Source organism: Salvelinus alpinus, chromosome 8 (genome assembly GCF_045679555.1).
Source record: "Salvelinus alpinus chromosome 8, SLU_Salpinus.1, whole genome shotgun sequence".
NCBI classification, from domain to species: Eukaryota; Metazoa; Chordata; class Actinopteri; order Salmoniformes; family Salmonidae; genus Salvelinus; species Salvelinus alpinus.
The window spans coordinates 25057183-25078282 of NC_092093.1; the positions used below are offsets into that span (position 1 = coordinate 25057183).

Below are 21100 nucleotides of genomic sequence, written 5' to 3' on the forward strand. Positions count from 1 at the left end.
AGTACCCTCTAGCTGTGTTTGAATACTAATACTAACTCCACTAACCGTACTATTTGTGACATCAATTCCAGTATGTAGTATGCTTATTAGTCATAGTATGGATATACAGTTGAAGTCGGAAGTTTACATACACTTATGTTGGAGTCATTAAAACTTGTTTTTCAACCACTGTCACGTTCCTGACCTGTTTTCTGTTTAGTTTTGTGTGTTAGTTGGTCAGGACGTGAGTTTGGGTGGGCATTCTATGTTATCTGTTTCTATGTTGGTTTAGGGTTGCCTGGTATGGCTCTCAATTGGAGGCAGGTGTTTGGCGTTCCTCTAATTGAGAGTCATATTTAGGTAGGCTGTTCACAGTGTTTGTTTGTGGGTGGTTGTCTCCTGTGTCTGTGTCGATGTTTGCACCATACGGGACTGTTTACGGTTTGTTCATTTATGTAGTCTGTTCCTGTTCATTTCGTTCTTCACGTTGTATGTAAGTTCGTTGTTCAGGTCTGTCTACTTTCGTTTTGTTATTTTGTATCATTTTCAAGTATAGTTCGTTTTCGTGTTTGTTCGTTTTGTTTATTTAAAATAAAAATCATCATGTATTCACAACCCGCTGCGCCTTGGTTCGATCACTACTCCTCCTCTTCTTATGAAGAGAGAGAGGAACGCCGTTACAACCACTCCACAAATTTCTTGTTAACAAACTATAGTTTTGGCAAGTCGGTTAGGACATCTACTTTGTGCATGACACAAATACTTTTCCAACAATTGTTTACAGACAGATTATTTCACTGTATCACAATTCCAGTGGGTCAGAAGTTTACATACACTAAGTTGACTGTGCCTTTAAACAGCTTGGAAAATTCCAGAAAATGATGTCATGGCTTTAGAAGCTTCTGATAGCCTAGTAGACATAATTTGAGTCAATTGGAGGTGTAACTGTGGATGTATTTCAAGGCCTACCTTCAAACTCAGTGCCTCTTTGCTTGACATCATGGGAAAATCAAAAGAAATCAGCCAAGACCTCAGAAAAAAAATGGTAAACCTCCACAAGTCTGGTTCATCCTTGGGAGCAATTTCCAAACGCCTGAAGGTACCACGTTCATCTGTACAAACAATAGTACGCAAGTATATACACCATGGGACCACGCAGCCGTCATACCTCACAGGAAGGAGGCACGTTCTGCCTCCTAGAGATGAATGTACTTTGTTGCGAAAAGTGCAAATCAATCCCAGAACAATAACAAAGGACCTTGTGAAGATGCTGGAGGAAAGAGGTACAAAAGTATCTATATCCACAGTAAAATGAGCCCTATATCGACATAACCTGAAAGGCCGCTCAGCAAGGAAGAAGCCACTGCTCCAAAACCGCCATAAAAAAGCCAGACTACGGTTTGCAACTGCACATGGGGACAAAGATTGTACTTTTTGGAGAAATGAAACAAAAATAGAACTGTTTGGCCATAAGGACCATCGTTATGTTTGGAGGAAAAAGGGGGAGGCTTGCAAGCCGAAGAACACCATCCCAACCGTGAAGCACTGGGGTGGCAGCCTCATGTTGTGGGGGTGCTTTGCTGCAGGAGGGACTGGTGCACTTCACAAAATAGATGGCATCATGATGTAAGAAAATGATGTGGATATATTGAAGCAACATCTCAAGACATCAGTCAGGAAGTTAAAGCTTGGTCGCAAATGGGTCTTCCAAATGGACAATGACCACAAGCACACTTCCAAAGTTGTAGCAAAATAGCTGAAGAACAACAAAGTCAAGGTATTGGAGTGGCCATCACAAAGCCCTGACCTCAATCCTATAGAAAATTTGTGGGCAGAACTGAAAAAGTGTGTGTGAGCAAGGAGGCCTACATACCTGACTCAGTTACACCTGCTCTGTCAGGAGGAATGGGCCAAAATTCACCCAACTTATTGTGGGAAGCTTGTGGAAGGCTACCCAAAACATTTGACCCAAGTTAAACAATTTAAAGGCAATGCTACCAAATACTAATTGAGTGTATGTAAACTTCTGAACCACTGGGAATGTGATGAAATAAATAAAAGCTGAACTAAATCATTCTTTCTACTATTATTCTGACATTTCACATTCTTAAAATAAAGTGGTGATCGTAACTGTCCTAAAACAGGGAATTTTTACTAGGATTAAATGTCAGGAATTGTGAAAAACTGAGTTGTATTTGGCTAAGGTGTATGTAAACTTCCGACTTCAATTTTACTTTATGGGTTGGTTGTGTAGGCTTCTTCTAACCGATCGCTTTCTACTACATATAATAATATGATTAAATTATATCTTTACATTAATATAATTCATAAAAAAATGGATGCAGCAACTACAGATTGCCCCTTTAAGTCAATCAAAAGTGTATAATGTGTCCATTAGGCCTATAGATTAAAAAAATGATCAGCATAAATTAGATTGATCAATAAAAGCCCCACTTCTTTTCCATAGGCTGGGATCCTCACTATGCAGCTGTTGCAAGAGCGCATTTTCACTGGCTGTCCACTGATTTATTTCAAAAACAATGATTGATAGGCAGCTTAAACTTCATGAATTCAACCATTATTGGGTTCAAATCCACATTTCGATTTTTGAACAGCCATCTACAACAACCACAATCCATAAGGCGCAAATAGCTAAATGAGAGAGCAGCAGTGTGATTCACATCAATGCGCTATGTACATATCAATAAAAAAGTGATATCCATATTGCCGTAGACCACACCACTGTCATCCTTACTTCCAAGCGTTTATTCAAGTTGTAATCTTGGGCCTCCCGGGTGGCGCAGTGGTCTAGGGCACTGCATCGCAGCGCTAGCTGCGCCACCAGAGACTCTGGGTTCGCGCCCAGGCTCTGTCGCAGCCGGCCGCGACCTGGAGGTCCGTGGGGCGACGCACAATTGGCCTAGCGTCGTCCGAGTTAGGCCGGTAGGGATACCCTTGTCTCATCGCGCACCAGCGACTCCTGTGGCGGGCCGGGCGCAGTGCGCGCTAACCAAGGGAGCCAGGTGCACGGTGTTTCCTCCGACACATTGGTGCGGCTGGCTTCCGGGTTGGAAGCCAGCGATGAGACAAGATAGTAATTACTAGCAATTGGATACCACGAAAATTGGGGAGAAAAGGGGGTAAAGTGTAAAAAAAATAAAAATAAAAAAAGTTGGATAATCTTTAGCTTGTACTGTAGCCTACAAATGCCCATTCCTGCTCTTTTCCCGCGATCCATCAAAAACATTTGGTGTGTCATCATAGTGGTCTCTGACTTGTGGTCAGACTTGCTCACGTGGAACAAATTTAAACTTGGCCTTTTTTCAATGCTGATTTGAATGTCATTGAGAAAGAGAAGTGTCAAAGTATTTTTTTCCTCTCGCAAACATCCTTTCTGAATTTAAAAGTAATCCTCAAAGTAATCAAACTTTTTCAAAAGTATCTGTAATCTGATTACAATAGTTTTGCAGGTAATGTAACGTATTACAGTTACCCGTTTTTTGTAATCACTTACATGTAATGGATGTAATCCGCTACTCCCCAACCCTGGTTATATTATATAGTGGAACACAATCATCAAAAAGGTAATAACCTTAGCAGTGTGGCGCTTGAATTGTAGAAGCCTATGGCTGTGCAATGACATAGCCTTGTTTTGTTAATTTTAGCAGACAAGACGCTCCTATTTCCCGAGCCCTTGTCACAGTCAAGACACCTATTTTATAGTAAAAAAAAAACATTATCTAATAACAGAATGAAATAAAAACAGAATAGTGCAAAGTGATTTGCATCTTGCGTCTGGAACAGTTATTGGTCATTTGAAACAGGGCTCAATTTGGCATGGTGAAAAAAACACATTTTTCAGGGTTACAAACCTAAATCTGTCCTATTTTCGATATACAGACGTTTGAGTGTATTATGTCTGTTCCTTGGAACTTTCTACGTGGATGAACAATTCTACATTGAACACTGCATGGGGATGAATTATGGCCAAGACATCTGTTTGGTGAGTAGGCCCAGGCTTAGTGATTCTGGTTTTCACTTCTACCTGATCATTAATTGCACACACACCTGGTGTCCCAGGTCTAAATCAGGACCCTGATTAGAGGGGAACAATAAAAACATGCAGTGGAACTGGCTTTGAGGTCCAGACTTGAGTTTGAGGGGCCTAGGCTAACACCTCGATCACACCGATAGTTTATTTCATTTTGGTACACCAGAAGTACATTCACTTCCAATGGAATGCTGCGTACCATTTTGCGTAACGCTTCGAACACACCGACAGCGTCATTGCGCAAAATAGCACGCAACATCATCTGGATATGTGTGCAACAAAAGTTCAACATTCACCTTCTGCTACAATTTCTGTCAAGCCGTCTACGCATACAGTTTGACGCATATATTCGATAAATCCAACATATGCACCACGCAGAACGCACTGCAACTGCCTCTGCAACGCAATGCTGCAAGGCAAACGCAGCGTTTCATTGGAAATGAATATAATTCTGGTGTCCTAAAATACAATACCGCTGTTGGTGTGTTCGAAACTTAAGCAAATTATACCAAAACTGCAGCACAATGTCAGGAACACATATTTCTGCACTTCAGTTAACCAGTCCATTTTGAATTTGTGATAACACGGTTGTTATTTGGTAATAAATGTAGCTTGTGTGTCCAATCAGATACGACTTATAGTAGAGGTCGATCATTATGATTTTTCAAAGCCGATACCGATTATTGGAGGACCAAAAAAAGACGATACCGATTAATCAGCCAATTTTTATATATATATTTGTAATAATGACAATTACAACAACACTGAATGAACACTTTTATTTTAACTTAATATAATACCTAAATAAAATCCATTTAGTCTCAAATAAATTAGGAAACATGTTCAATTTGGTTTAAATAATGCAAAAACAGTGTTGAAGAAGAAAGTAAAAGTGCAATATGTGCTATGTAAGAAAGCTAAGTTCCTTGCTCAGAACATGAGAACATATGAAAGCTGGTGGTTCCTTTTAACATGAGTCTTCAATATTCCCAGTTAAAACGTTTTAGGTTGTAGTTATTATAGGAATTATAGGACTATTTCTTTCTATACCATTTGTATTTCATATACCTTAGACTGTTGGATGTTCTTATAGACACTATAGTATTGCCAGCCTAATCTCGGGAGTTGATAGGCTTGAAGTCATAAACAGCGCTGTGCTTCAAGCATTGCGAAGAGCTGCTGGCAAATGCAGGAAAGTGCTGTTTGAATGAATGCTTACGAGCCTGCTGCTGCCTACCACCGCTCAGTCTGACTGCTCTATCAAATAATAGACTTAATTATAATATAATAACACACATGAGCTATCGGTCATTAATATGGTCAAATCCGGAAACTATCATTTCGAAAACAAAACGTTTATTCTTTCAGTGAAATTACGGAACTGTTCCGTATTTTATCGAACGGGTGATAACCCCAAGTCTAAATATTGCTGTTACATTGCACAACCTTCAATGTTATGTCATAATTATGTAAAATTCTGGCAAATGAATTACGGTCTTTGTTAGGAAGAAATGGTCTTCACACAGTTTGCAACGAGCCAGGCGGCCAAAACTGCTGCATATACCCTGACTCTGCTTGCACAGAACGCAAGAGAAGTGATACAATTTCCCTAGTTAATATTGCTTGCTAATATGAATTTCTCTTAACTAAATATGCAGGTTTAAAAAAAATAGACTTGTGTATTGATTTTAAGAAAGGCATTGATGTTTATGGTTAGGTACATTGGTGCAACGATTGTGCTTTTTTCGCGAATGCGCTTTTGTTAAATGATGATGACTGTAACGCCCGTCGTTAGGTAGAAGAGAGGAGGACCAAGGCTCAGCGTGGTAAATGTTCATGATGCTGAATTTTAATGACGATCCAACAAAACAGAACACTGACAAAATACAAAAACAACAAAACGACGTGAACAGACCTGAACTTGAGAACATATAAAACATGAACGCACGAACAGGAACAAACGAACGAAACAGTACCGTGTGGCGAACAAACACAGACACGGCAACAATCACCCACAAACAAACAGTGTAAACAGTCAACCTTAATATGGTTCCCAATCAGAGACAATGACAAACACCTGCCCCTGATTGAGAACCATATTAGGCCAAACAATGAACCCAACATAGAAACACATAACATAGAATGCCCACCCAGCTCACGTCCTGACCAACTAAACAATACTGAACAAAGGAAATAAGATCAGGAACGTGACAATGACCTGTTTGGCGAAGTTGAAGTATGCTGTGATTTGATTATAAATTAAGAGGCACCGCATTGATTATATGCAACGCAGGACAAGCTAGTTAACCTAGTAATATCATCAACCATGTGTAGTTAACTAGTGATTATGTTAAAATTGATTGTTTTTTATAAGATAAGTTTAATGCTAGCTAGCAACTTACCTTGGCTCCTTGCTGCACTCACGTAACAGGTGGTCAGCCTGCCACGCAGTCTCCTCGTGGATTGTCCAAAAATGCCGATTACCGATTGTTATGAAAACTTGAAAATCGGCCCTAATTAATCGGCCATGCGATAAATCGGTCGACCTCTAATTTATAGGCATTTATTTCTGTCGGTGCACGCAATTGACTGAGTGAGACATGAAGGGGAAAGGACATTTAGGGTACAGAACTGTGTGATGCTTGGCTCGGTTAATTTTTGTTGTGTCCCGCAAATGCACATGTACAAATGGAACACTAGAGTCAAAGCACATTAACGTTGTCTTCAAGACAACCTTTCAACCAAATAGTTTTATAGTATTTGAACAAAATGTGATCTCTGATTAAAGACGGATTTTTGACGTCCGTTCAGTACCTACAGTGGGGAGAACAAGTATTTGATACACTGCCGATTTTGCAGGTTTTACTACTTACAAAGCATGTAGAGGTCTGTAATTGTTATCATAGGTACACTTCAACTGTGAGAGACGGAATCTAAAACAAAAATCCAGAAAATCACATTGTATGATTTTTAAGTAATTAATTTGCATTTTATTGCATGACATAAGTATTTGATACATCAGAAAAGCAGAACTTCATATTTGGTACAGAAACCTTGGTTTGCAATTACAGAGATCATACGTTTCCTGTAGTTCTTGACCAGGTTTGCACACACTGCAGCAGGGTTTTTTGGCCCACTCCTCCATACAGACCTTCTCCAGATCCTTTAGGTTTCGGGGCTGTCGCTGGGCAATATGGACTTTCAGCTCCCTCCAAAGATTTTCTATTGGGTTCAGGTCTGGAGACTGGCTAGGCCACTCCAGGACCTTGAGATGCTTCTTACGGAGCCACTCCTTAGTTGCCCTGGCTGTATGTTTCGGGTCGTTGTCATGCTGGAAGACCCAGCCACGACCCATCTTCAATCCTCTTACTGAGGGAAGGAGGTTGTTGGCCAAGATCTTGCGATACATGGCCCCATCCATCCTCCCCTCAATACGGTGCAGTCGTCCTGTCCCCTTTGCAGAAAAGCATCCCCAGAGAATGATGTTTCTACCTCCATGCTTCACGGTTGGGATGGTGTTCTTGGGGTTGTACTCATCCTTCTTCTTCCTCCAAACAGGGCGAGTGGAGTTTAGACCAAAAAGCTCTATTTTTGTCTCATCAGACCACATGACCTTCTCCCATTCCTCCTCTGGATCATCCAGATGGTCATTGGCAAACTTCAGACGGGCCTGGACATGCGCTGGCTTAAGCAGGGGGACCTTGCATGCGCTGCAGGATTTTAATCCATGACGGCGTAGTGTGTTACTAATGGTTTTCTTTGAGACTGTGGTCCCAGCTCTCTTCAGGTCATTGACCAGGTCCTGCCGTGTAGTTCTGGGCTGATCCCTCACCTTCCTCATGATCATTGATGCCCCACGAGGTGAGATCTTGCATGGAGCCCCAGACCGAGGGTGATTGACTGTCATCTTCAACTTCTTCCATTTTCTAATAATTGTGCCAACAGTTGTTGCCTTCTCACCAAGCTGCTTGCCTATTGTCCTGTAGCCCATCCCAGCCTTGTGCAGGTCTACAATTTTATCCCTGATGTCCTTACACAGCTCTCTGGTCTTGGCCATTGTGGAGAGGTTGGAGTCTGTTTGATTGAGTGTGTGGACAGGTGTCTTTTATACAGGTAACGAGTTCAAACAGGTGCAGTTAATACAGGTAATGAGTGGAGAACAAGAGGGCTTCTTAAAGAAAAACTAACAGGTCTGTGAGAGCCGGAATTCTTACTGGTTGGTAGGTGATCAAATACTTATGTCATGCAATAAAATGCAAATTAATTACTTAAAAATCATACAATGTGATTTTCTGGATTTTTGTTTTAGATTCGTCTCTCACAGTTGAAGTGTACCTATGATACAAATTACAGACCTCTACATGCTTTGTAAGTAGGAAAACCTGCAAAATCAGCAGTGTATCAAATACTTGTTCTCCCCACTGTATACCCATCCCTATTAACCAGCTTTTCCATCACACTGGTCTCAAATGACACACAGGGAACGTGGTCAGGGATTCACAGGACATGTAAGTGACTGAGACGTATAGGCGATGAGGGGGGTGTAAAACTAAAGTCTACTCTGTTAAACAACAGCTCTATTCCCTTGGGTCATTTGACCTTTGACCTTTCCCAGCAGACAGGCTGTGTCGTCAGCAGGAGGAGGGACAGACCAGGAGGTAGTCAGGTAGAGAATAGTGCTACATCCTGATAATTACACATCTAATCATTGAATAAAAAAACATGGCTTTCTTCTGTGCATTCTCCATTGAGTGCTGATGGCTGGTGCTACAAGTCTCTGTCTCTGTCTCCCCCCCCCCCCCCTCCCCTCTCTCTCTCTCCTGGTCCGGTGGGTTTACATAACACTTGAGGCTGGAAGACATGAGACCGGTCTGGCTCCCTTCGTTGAATGGGGGGGGGGGGGGGGAAGAGATGAGAGTAAGAGAGAGAGGAGAAAGAGAGAGCGCAAGAGTAATGTCTGAACGTGTGCATGGGGTGTGTGTGTCTGTTATCGCTCTCGTCCTGAGCCCATCAGTGGGATTCTGATGGCTTTCCCAGTGGAGTGGCTGGTTGTTTAGCCAGAGTGGATTGGCATGGCCGCCTCTCTGACACGCAGTTATCTTCCATCCTCTGGAGACACGCAAACACACACACACACACACACAAAAACTGTCCCTCACTGGGACAATTACACATTACTAATTAGGAGAAAAAGACACAGAGAGAGAGAGAGACGAAGGGTGTCTGAGTGTGACTGTGTGTGTGTGTGTGTGTGTGTGTGTGTGTGTGTGTGTGTGTGTGTGTGTGTGTGTGTTATTATCTCTCTCAAAATGCAAGCAGGGAAGCCCTCTATGTAATGATGTGTACCTACTTATGTCCTTTAAGACTACCATAATGTTGGTCTGTGTGAGGGCCAGGGGCACCCAGCAGCTGAGAGTGCAGACTATAATTATAGTATGTCTGCATGGCTTCTCATGACAAATGGCTTTCACTCAACCAATATCAAATCCCAAAGCCCAACCCTGACAGCTATTTTGGTTGTTCCAACCTGTTTTTTCTAACTATGCTGTTGTCCACTGACACAAATATTAACTGAACACAAGTTCCTGACAACTGGACTTCTTTGTGGGGGGGTGACAGAACCCAGAGAGAACCCCAGTGTTTGGTGGGAAATCCTACATTGTACACACACACACACCATTACCTTTACCAGTCTTTAATAAGAGGGATTAAGTGAAGGGGTGCACTTGACAGTCCACACACTCCCCCCATACATCCTTCAGTAGAAACATCTCTCCACCTGTCTCCCAGATCGTTACTCAGACAAGGTTTTTATACCTTATACCTCCGTTATTTCCTGGGTGCGAAAATGTTTATAGTTTGCCTAATTTCACTTTATGTGACAAAACAACCAAGTATAGTGTAATCATTGTACCATCTAAACCGCTGTAAAATATATTTAAAATAGACCAGAAATATTGTATTTTCAGCTGTTACAAGTTGGTGTACAAAACTGAAAGTAAAAGACACCAAAACAAAACTTTACGGGAAGAATAGAAATAGCTAACATAGAACAGATCTCCCGCTTCTTAGACTTGCTTTCAACGAGAATGACAGATCTATAACACAGAGTTCTATGTGAATTTGGTCAGGTCACCCAAAAAGTTACATACTGCAGTTTTAAGAATTACACTCTCAGGCCATCTTATTCTTACAACATCTCTATAAAATCTGACAAACATCCTAGCCATATTTAGGCAAACAACAGTGATTAAACACAAGAGCACACACACAATGAAGGCCTATGTGTGTGATCCAGGCCTGTTTGACTGCAGTGAGATCAATGTTTAGAATCCATAGTTTAAAACGACTGCCCAGCTGAAGTCTTCAGCATGCAGTGATGTGAAGTGTTTCTGTTGATAAGAGAAATAGTATGTGTGTGTGTGTGGCCCTGGACACTGATGTCCTCTCTCTTAACACCAGCTCAGTGAAGTGTGAGTCTACTCCCTGTTAATGATTATTTATCCTAACCAACACACTGCTGTTGGAGGGAAAATCACCTCAGACGTTTTTTACGTGCTGGGCCTTACTGCTACACACACACACACACGCATATATACATACACACACACAGTGCATTCAGAAAGTATCCAGACCCCTTGACTTTTTCCACATTTTGTTACGTTACAGCCTTATTCTAAAATTGATTAAATAGTTTTTTCCCTCATCAATCTACAGACAATACCCAATAATGACAAATCAAAAACAGGTTTTTAGAAATGTTTGCAATTTTTTTTTTTACAACTGAAATACACATTTACATAAGTATTCAGACCCTTTACTCTGTACTTTGTTGAAGCACCTTTGGCAGCGATTACAGCCTCCTGTCTTCTTGGGTATGACGCTATAAGCTTGGGGAGTTTCTCCCATTCTTCTCTGCAGAGCCTCACAAGCTCTGTCAGGTTGGATGGGGAGTGTCGCTACACAGCTATTTTCAGATCTCTCCAGAGATATTTGATCGGGTTCAAATCCGAGCTCTGGCTTGGCCACTCAAAGACATTCAGAGACTTGTCCCAAAGCCACTCCTGCATTGTCTTGGCTGTGTGCTTAGGGTCATTGTCTTGTTGAAGGTAAACCTTCGCCCCAGTCTGAAGTCCTTCATGTTTCTGTGACAATCGGTGAATTAGTTATTGATTTATACCGCTTTAAATGGCATTTGATAGATTTTATGTATTTCTATCAAATCAAAACTGGAATTTGTATTCAAAACAAAGGTTGTAAAAGTATGCTCGACATTTGTAGAATAAACCATATCTATTTTTATGTTTCTGTGACAAACAATGAATTAGTTATTGATTTTTAATTTTTTTTATGGATTTTGGCGAATGTCTGTTGAATGTCGGTTGAATGTTCGAATGTGTGAATATAAAACCAACTTTACCTTGGTTCTGAGAGTCCTTTAGGTGCCTTTTGGCAAACTCCAAGTGGGCTGTCATGTACCTTTTCCTGAGGAATGGCTTCCGTCTGGCCACTCTACCATAAAGGCCTGATTTGTGTTGTGCTGCAGAGATGGTTGCCCTTCTGGAAGGTTCTCCCATCTCCACAGAGGAACTCTGTCAGAGTGACCATCGCGTTCTTGGTCACCTCCCTGACCAAGGCACTTCTCCCCCGATTGCTCAGTTTGGCCAGGCGGCCAGCTCTAGGAAGAGTCTTGGCGGTTCCAAACTTCTTACATTTAAGAATGATGGAGGCCACTGTGTTTTTGGGACCTTCAATGCTGCAGAATTTTCTTGGTATCCTTCCCTAAGATCTGCTACTCGACACAATCCTGTTTCGGACCTCTATGGCCAATTCCTTCGACCTCATGGTGTGGTTTTTGATCTGACATGCTCTGTCAACTGTGGGACCTTATACACTGCTCAAAAAAATAAAGGGAACACTAAAATAACACATCCTAGATCTGAATGAATGAAATATTCTTATTAAATACTTTTTTCTTTACATAGTTGAATGTGCTGACAACAAAATCACACAAAAATGATCAATGGAAATCAAATTTATCAACCCATGGAGGTCTGGATTTGGAGTCACACTCAAAATTAAAGTGGAAAACCACACTACAGGTTGATCCAACTTTGATGTAATGTCCTTAAAACAAGTCAAAATGAGGCTCAGTAGTGTGTGTGGCCTCCACGTGCCTGTATGACCTCCCTACAACGCCTGGGCATGCTCCTGATGAGGTGGCGGATGGTCTCCTGAGGGATCTCCTCCCAGACCTGGACTAAAGCATCCGCCAACTCCTGGACAGTCTGTGGTGCAACGTGGCGTTGGTGGATGGAGCGAGACATGATGTCCCAGATGTGCTCAATTGGATTCAGGTCTGGGGAACGGGCGGGCCAGTCCATAGCATCAATGCCTTCCTCTTGCAGGAACTGCTGACACACTCCAGCCACATGAGGTCTAGCATTGTCTTGCATTAGGAGGAACCCAGGGCCAACCGCACCAGCATATGGTCTCACAAGGGGTCTGAGGATCTCATCTCGGTACCTAATGGCAGTCAGGCTACCTCTGGCGAGCACATGGAGGGCTGTGCGGCCCCCCAAAGAAATGCCACCCCACACCATGACTGACCCACCGCCAAACCGGTCATGCTGGAGGATGTTGCAGGCAGCAGAACGTTCTCACGTCTGTCACATGTGCTCAGTGTGAACCTGCTTTCATCTGTGAAGAGCACAGGGCGCCAGTGGCGAATTTGCCAATCTTGGTGTTCTCTGGCAAATGCCAAACGTCCTGCACGGGCCCTCATATGAGATGAGCTGCAGTACCTGAGCCACTTGTGTGGGTTGTAGACTCCGTCTCATGCTACCACTAGAGTGAAAGCACCGCCACCATTGAAAAGTGACCAAAACATCAGCCATGAAGCATAGGAACTGAGAAGTGGTCTGTGGTCACCACCTGCAGAACCACTCCTTTATTGGGGGTGTCTTGCTAATTGCCTATAATTTCCACCTGTTGTCTATTCCATTTGCACAACAGCATGTGAAATTTATTGTCAATCAGTGTTGCTTCCTAAGTGGACAGTTTGAATTCACAGAAGTGTGATTGACTTGGAGTTACATTGTGTTGTTTAAGTGTTCCCTTTATTTTTTTGAGCAGTGTATATAGACAGGCGTGTGCCTTTCCAGATCATGTCCAATCAATTGAATTTACCACAGCTGGACTCCAATCAAGTTGTAGAAACAACTCAAAGATGATCAATGGAAACAGGATTCACCTGAGCTCAATTTTGAGTCTCATAACAAAGGGTCTGAATACTTTCGTAAATAAGGTATTTGTGTGTCTATGTAACTACACAGTAATTATATCTATTAGCAAAAAATTCTAAAATCCTGTTTTCACTTTGTCATTATGGGGTATTGTGTGTAGATTGATGAGATATACAGTACCAGTCAAAAGTCTGGACACACCTACTCATTCAAGGGCTTTTCTTTATTGTAGAATAGCGAAGACATAAAAACAATGAAGTTACACATATGGAATCCTGTAGTAACCAAAAAAGTGTTAAACAAATCTAAATATATTTTAGATTCTTCTATAAATAGCCACCCTGTTACGCCCTGGCTATAGAGGCTTTTTATTCTCTATTTTGGGAAGGCCAGGGTGTGACTAGGGTGGGCAGTCTATGTTCTTTTTGTTGTTGTGTTTCTATGTGTTTGGCCTGGTGTGGTTCCCAATCAGAGGCAGCTGTCTATCGTTGTCTCTGATTGGGAGCCATACTTAGGTAGCCTGTTCCAACCAGTGCTTGTGGGTAGTTGTTTTTTGTTTCGTATTCTGTACCAGACAGAACAGTTTCGGTTATTCGTTTTGTCATTTTCGTGTTTAGTGTTCGGTTATTCAATTAAATATGAACACGCACTACGCTGCACCTTGGTCCTCATCTTCTTCTCTTGAATGCCGTGACGCACCCTTTGCCTTGATGACAGCTTTGCACACTCTTGGCATTCTCTCAACCAGCTTCACCTGGAATGCTTTTCCAACAGTCTTGAAGGAGTTCCCTAATATGCTGAGCACTTGTTGGCTGCTTTTCCTTCACTCTGCGGTCCGCTTCATCCCAAACCATCTCAATTGGGTTGAGGTCGGGTGATTGTGGAGGCCAGGTCATCTGATGCAGCACTCCATCACTCAAATAGCCCTTACACAGCCTGGAGGTGTGTTGGGTCATTGTCCTGTTGAAAAGCAAATTACAGTCCCACTAAGCACAAACCAGATGGGATGGCGTATCGCTGCAGAATCCTGTGGTAGCCATGCTGGTGAAGTGTGCCTTGAAATCTAAATAAATCACTGACAGTGTCACCAGAAAAGAACCATCACACCTCCTCCTCCATGCTTCACGGTGGGAACCACACATGCGGAGATCATCCATTCACCTCACAAAGACACGGCAGTTGGAAACAAAAATCTCAAAATTGTTAGTAGTGGTTTCTTTGCAGCAATTCGTCCATGAAGGCCTGATTCACGCAGTCTCCTCTGAACAGTTGATGTTGAGATGTGTTTGTTACTTGAACCCCATGAAGCATTTATTTGGGCTGCAATCTGAGGTGCAGTTAACTCTAATGAACTTATCCTCTGCAGCAGAGCTAACTCTGGGTCTTCCTTTCCTGTGGCAGTCCTCATGAGAGCCAGTTTCATCACAGCGCTTGATGGTTTTTGCAACTCCACTTCAAGAAACATTCAAAGTTCTTGAAATGTTCAGAATTGACTGACCTTCATGTCTTAAAGTAATGATGGACTGTTGTTTCTTTTTGCTTATTTGAACCTTTCTTGCCATAATATGGACTTGGTATTTTAATAAATAGGGCTATCTTCTGTATACCAACCCTACCTTGTCACAACACAACTGATTGGCTCAAACGCATTAAGAAGGAAAGAAATTCCACAAATTAACTTTAAAAAAAGGCACACATGTTAATTGAAATGCATTCCAGGTGACCACCTCATGAAGCTGGTTGAGAGAATGCCAAGAGTGTGCAAAGCTGTCATCAAGGCAAAGGGTGGTGTCACGCCCTGACCGGAGTCTCCAGCGACGGTCTCCAGTCCGGAGCCTCCAGCGACGGTCTCCAGTCCGCGGTCCGCAACGAGGGTGGCCAGTCCGGGGACCGCTACGAGGGTGCCCAGTCCGGGGCCCGCTACGAGGGTGCCCAGTCCGGGGCCCGCTACGAGGGTGCCCAGTCCGGGGCCCGCTACGAGGGTGCCCAGTCCGGGGTCGGCGACGGGGGTCCCCGCACCAGAGGCGCCACCAAAGTGGGGTGAGCCAGAGGTGGAGCGGGGTCTACGTCCCGCACCAGAGCCGCCACCGCGGATAGATGCCCACCCAGACCCTCCCCTATAGGTTCAGATCTTGCGGCCAGAGTCCGCACCTTTACGGGGGGGGGGGGGGGGGGGGGGGGTACTGTCACGCCCTGACCTTAGAGCTTTTTATGTCTCTATTTGGGGTTTGGTCAGGGTGTGATTTGGGTGGGCATTCTATGTTATATTTTCTATGTTTTTGTATTTCTTTGATTTGGCCGGGTATGGTTCTCAATCAGGGACAGCTGTCTATCGCTGTCTCTGATTGGGAACCATACTTAGGTAGCCCTTTTCCCTCCATTCTGTGTGGGAGGTTGTCTTTGTTTGTGGCACTATAGCCCTTAAGCTTCACGGTCGTTCTTGTATTGTTTATTGTTTTTGTCGGCGTCATTCAAAATAAAAAGGAATATGTACGCTGACCACGCTGCGCTTTGGTCCTCTTCTTTCGACGGCCGTGACAGGTGGTTACTTTGAAGAATCTCAAATATATTTTGATTTGTTTCACACTTTTTGGGTTACTACATGATTCCATATGTGTTATTTCATAGTTTTGATGTCTTCACTATTACTCTACAATGTAGAAAAAAGTTAAAAAAAATAAGAAAAACCCTGGAATCTGTAGGTGTGTCCAAACGTTTGACTGGTACTGTATTAAGAATTGACATTGAAGTTTTAATGGAAAACCATTAAGCAAAATTGTCCATTTGTCACATCCCTAGTATCGGCTATATTTCTCAGAGAGCGCCTCAGCTATGTGCTAAATTCTCCATCTGAGCGGTAAAAGAAAACACTACTTTTAGGGTTGCTAGGCAACCTAAATCCTTATAAGAAAAGCATTGTGGTCTGGAGACAAGCGTTGTAAATTACAAAGTCCAACGGAATGGTTGAATTCCTGGCCTGGAATCTGCTGGCGTTCCAAAAAGCTGGGCTTAGTGCCCGCTCTGAGGGCTGGAACTTAAAACCACTGGGAGACAGGACAAGGGAAAAGGATAACCACTGTAGCTGCCCTATGGGCTAATACAGTCATATCCTCCCAACTGTGGCAAAGTGACTGCATACACTCACTGACACTGAGACACATGGACTGTCAACCTCCCCAGTGATGACAGTTTCAAAGTGTTTTCAACAGTCAACACGACACAGCACAGCATTGCATAGAACAATGACCCTGGGCCTAATCACTGTTACAATCAAGACACTCAAACACTATGGGAGAACTGCCACGTAAAAGGCTCTCAATGTCACACACAGACACACACAAGACTGAGACACAAGACTATTGTGAGAATGATGAGTTCAAAAGGAGAGGGAATGAAAGGTGTGGCTTGTAACCCATCCCTGCATTCCTCCTTTTCCCTTTGCTTTCTCTTTCTCCTCTGTCTTTGTAGCTCGCCTTCCTCCCCATCTCCCTTCCTCCCTCACTCGAGTCCTTACCTCAAACCATATCTTGCTCTCTCTTATTCCCATAGGCTCTTTCTGTCACTCCAACAATGGGAACTAAAGTTATCCACCTTAAACAGGATTTCTGGCCTTGTTAGCATATCCTTTGGACTGATGCCTTTGTACACGTACAAGCAACACACACACACACACACACACACACAGTCATATCTTATCTGACCTCATGCGGAATGCATGACACACACACACACACACACACACACACACACACACTACTAAACAAGTATCATCAGTTGACTCAGCCATTGCCAACAAGGACAATGCGCCAAAAGATAAATGCTTTTGACTAATTCAGAGGTCAATGATTGGACGTACCAGATCTCCATTTGATGATGTCATTGAACTCATCATTGGCTGCTTCCTCGATAGCGTCGCCAGGTGACGCCATGGTAGCCATTTTGTCCACCAGGTCCTTGTCTGTTTACCTCCGTTAGAATGTTAATCTGTTAACTTTTTAAAAGGAGTCCCACTTCTTCAGATCCAACGTCACCTAAATATGAAAAACAAATGTACTGAAAGTTTTTAACTACTTATTATTACCTTGGATGCTATTGAGGCCTAGCTTGGTTGGTTGATTGAATCTGGTCTTGTCTAATAACATCACATGAAAAAACATTGGTCTGTTCTACTCATCCATATGTGTCGGAGAACTATGACCACAACAGAACTCTCCTGTTTTATAAGACAGCTAGAAAAATTGTGTGATGGTTAAATGCAGCTGCCCTGCAGAAGTAAGAAGATGAGACTCCTCATTAAAATGGAAGACTTTCTCACCATACCCCACTGACACACACACCTTACACACACAGGTGTAGGGCCATGCCAAAGAGGCTGAGGGGAAAGGTTGTTCCGCGACACAGGATAAACTGACAGCTGTGTGTGTGTTGTGAGAGTGCACAAAGCGAGGTTGTTGACCTGGCCTACAAGCAGAGCGTGATCTCACATCTCTCTACACTAAACACAGGACAACTCCATCCATTATTATCCAAAGAGCTGTTTTCACAAATCATGTACTTGAAATAATTTGACCTCTATGTGGTGAGTTGTGCTGTGATTTGTCATGTACACATTTAATGGGACTGTTATGTGATCTTACTGAGCAAATCAGAGAAGGATGACGTTTGGCAGAGTATTAATTGGAGGTTATAATAGAAATTGAGGTCAAAGTTAACTAAATCTGTTACCACAGTTCATCCAGAATAGTTGAACGGTAATGTCATTGGCATACATCAACACTTTACATTGTATACCTTATGAAGAGTTTAAGTAGTTCAGTTAATAAATACGATTTTTTTTTCTTAACTGACTTGCCTAGTTAAATAAAGGTTTAAAAAAATTATACAAAAATAAACCCTTCATAAGACCACAAAGTTCATTTGAATAACACTAATATGTCTCTACCATGAGAGGAAAGAAGACTCAATAGGGACACGTTTTATCTGTAACTAGCCTAAGTATTAATGCTTGGGGAGTGATGTAAGCATCCAAATATAGTATCTGTAAAGATGAAAAACAGAAAAACCAATTGGCCAGTGTCTTCTCAATTTCAGTTCCTCCTCCAAAAATTAAAGTTGCTTTGACAACCGAAGGCAAAAAACATCAGCAACGGACCCAGTCGACTAGTTTAGCCAAGTTAAAGGGCCTTCAAACGTTTCAGTAAATTGCATTAAATAGCAAGCATATGTAGAAATGATTGCACTAAAGTATACAGTTGTAGCTATACCCAGTTATAAATATCTTATTAACACGAATCGTTTGCTTTGAATGGCACCAATGTCTGCAATTTTCCGGCCCAATACTCATGTCATTTTAATCCGATCAGATTAGCACGAACATTACAAATATGTGGCTAGCAGACTCTTTTGAACTATGGGATATGGCACTGTTACTTGCAAAAACAGCAAATATGATTCAACAAGTGGTTCAAGAAATGATAAAGAAACAATGCATTGCTAGTTGGATCACAAGGTCCTTACACAATCTCAGACAATAGATGATTTATTGATTTGGCAAGTAGGCTACATTGTGTTTTCTTGAGTGTATTGGCGTAAATAATGATAGCCTATTTCGGCTACTATGTAGCCATATTTTCATCTCGAGTGTTTGCAAAACAATTCACACTCACCTTCGCTCCTGTCAATCAGGGGGCGCGATCATGGAAAATCCGCGTATTTTGGCACAAAAAAATATAATTAAAAGTTCGCTGTATTTGTGAAAAATTACAAGCTAACAAAAATACCCTATCTTAAATGTTAAAATATATCAACACGGGGACCTTTAAGCCATTTTAAGAGGCGGGGGCACTCCAAACTATGCAAAAAAAAAAGCACAGTCCAGCACATCAACACACTTCACAATAGCGATTTTCCAAAGCATCTAAGAAACTGCTGTTTGTGGGTCCGTTGTCTTCCTGATGGTTATCGGGTGTGTTCAGTTTTTTTGTTGATGAAAAAATGTTAGCTCATTTTACGGGAGAAACCCGCTCTGCTAACGAGGGAGTCCGTCCCAAACTTTGTTCCTGTTGCTACCTTTCCCTGCCTGCCCGCAAACTTCTGACGCGCAGATGGAAACATGGCGCGGTCGGCGTCACGTGACCGCGCGCACACGCGCTTGAGTTGGTTCCCGGTTTTGACTGGAATGGACAGGCCAACAGTTTTTGTCAGAGTTTAATTTTCGTAGCAGGTTAAGATAATTTCCGGAGCGGGTTAGGATAATTAACGTGGCAGGTTAGGTGAAGGACAGTGGTTAGCTCAACTGCAAAAAAAATTAAAGCTGTACTCTTTCCAGCCATGACGGTGGTTCCCCCGACGAAGGATATGAAAACTTTTGAATCGCGTGTGGAAACCAACTCAATCAAAAAGGTTAAGATGTAACCGTACCCAAAATACAATTTATGTGTTTTTCTGTTGTGTCACTTTATCTCAAATAAATGGATCTTGTGGTTATTGGTTAATTATTATTGATTTAGTTTGATTAGGCCACTCATTTCACATGGACTAGGGCTAATAGAACTTGGGCTGCTATTGTTGTTTGCCTTCCAATGTCTCAAATAATAGTATAAACCAATGCTTTGTGCATTTGTCTGCAGTCAAGGCGATACATTCCATGCCACTGAAGATGCTTGATATCTCAGAGCGGTTACATGTTACAAAAAAGCAAAAGCCCCAATGACATTCAACTGTTGACATTGACAATGCAACATACCCTATACAGTAGGCCTATATCCTATATGTTATAACTATATTGTAACTATGAGATATGCAATCTGAAATTATTGATGATGTGCGTTTATGAAACATGGTTGCATGTCAACAGTTTGAAGATCATCAAGGTAGGTGGAAAAATATTTGATAGCAGTGTAGTTTACAGGTGTGGATAGCTCTTCTGGGATCAACTAGAAACAATGACAGTGGTGCATGTTTCACATTCATCCCTTTGAATTAGGTTTTCCTTTCCTTTATCTTGAGTTAATCAGACACACACACATAGATAATTAATAATGAGTAAGCCTATCTAGGATTGGCCTAAATATATAATTGATATTAAAGGCCAACATCCCAAAGGCAACCATTGCTGGTCAAGATTGAGTAGGCCTAATGGAAATCTAAACAACATCCTCTGCCTGGGCCTCGGTGGCTTTAGTGATGTTGCCTTGTCCCCTCTCCCTCCCTCGTTTCAGTTGTCACTGCCTCTTTGTGTGCGCTTCCTCACGCAGACCATAGAAGAGGATTGATTGCACAAATGAGCGCTCAGCAGGGCCCTTGCACAGGTGTCAGGTAACCGCACAGGTAAAATGAGCCGACCTGGGAGGAAGACTGCAAAATGAAGATGGAATGTAAGACCTATCCTGACCTATAAACCAGTTGGAGAGAGTAGTTGATTTGAATGGAAAATAACAATAGGCCAAATGCAGCCTCATGATGGGCCACATAAAGCCAGATGACAGGTCACCGTTACATGCTAAGTCAACATTTAATATTACACTTTGAATACACCGGCAGCAGTATCTGTCTCAGATATTGCAATAAGTTTCACCACTCTTACATGTACAAATCCGTTATCATGTAACTCTACCTGTTATATTACTGTGTAGTTACATAGATATATGTAAACCTAGGATAAAGTGTTGCTTTCTGAGATATATAATACTGCTCTAATTATTATTCTGTGATGGAGATGATCCAGGCTCTATCACAACCGGCCGTGATTGGGAGTCCCATAGGGTGGCGCACAATTGGCCCAGAATCGTCCGGGTTTGGCTGGTGTAGGCTGTCATTGTAAATA

At 42.3% G+C, this 21100-nt stretch overlaps 1 protein-coding gene across 1 annotated transcript in view; it reads right to left on the minus strand.

Annotated features, from left to right (window-relative positions):
• The window catches only part of utrn (utrophin), a 364756-nt gene extending 345376 nt beyond the window's left edge, over positions 1-19380 (minus strand). Inside the window, exons 1-2 of the mRNA XM_071413075.1 lie at positions 18942-19380; positions 17132-17306 (exon numbers count right to left, since the gene is read on the minus strand). Coding sequence (XP_071269176.1) covers positions 17132-17213 — 82 coding nt within the window. The 5' untranslated portion in view covers positions 17214-17306; positions 18942-19380. The remainder of the gene's footprint in view (positions 1-17131; positions 17307-18941) is intronic.
• Positions 19381-21100: the final 1720 nt, after the last annotated feature.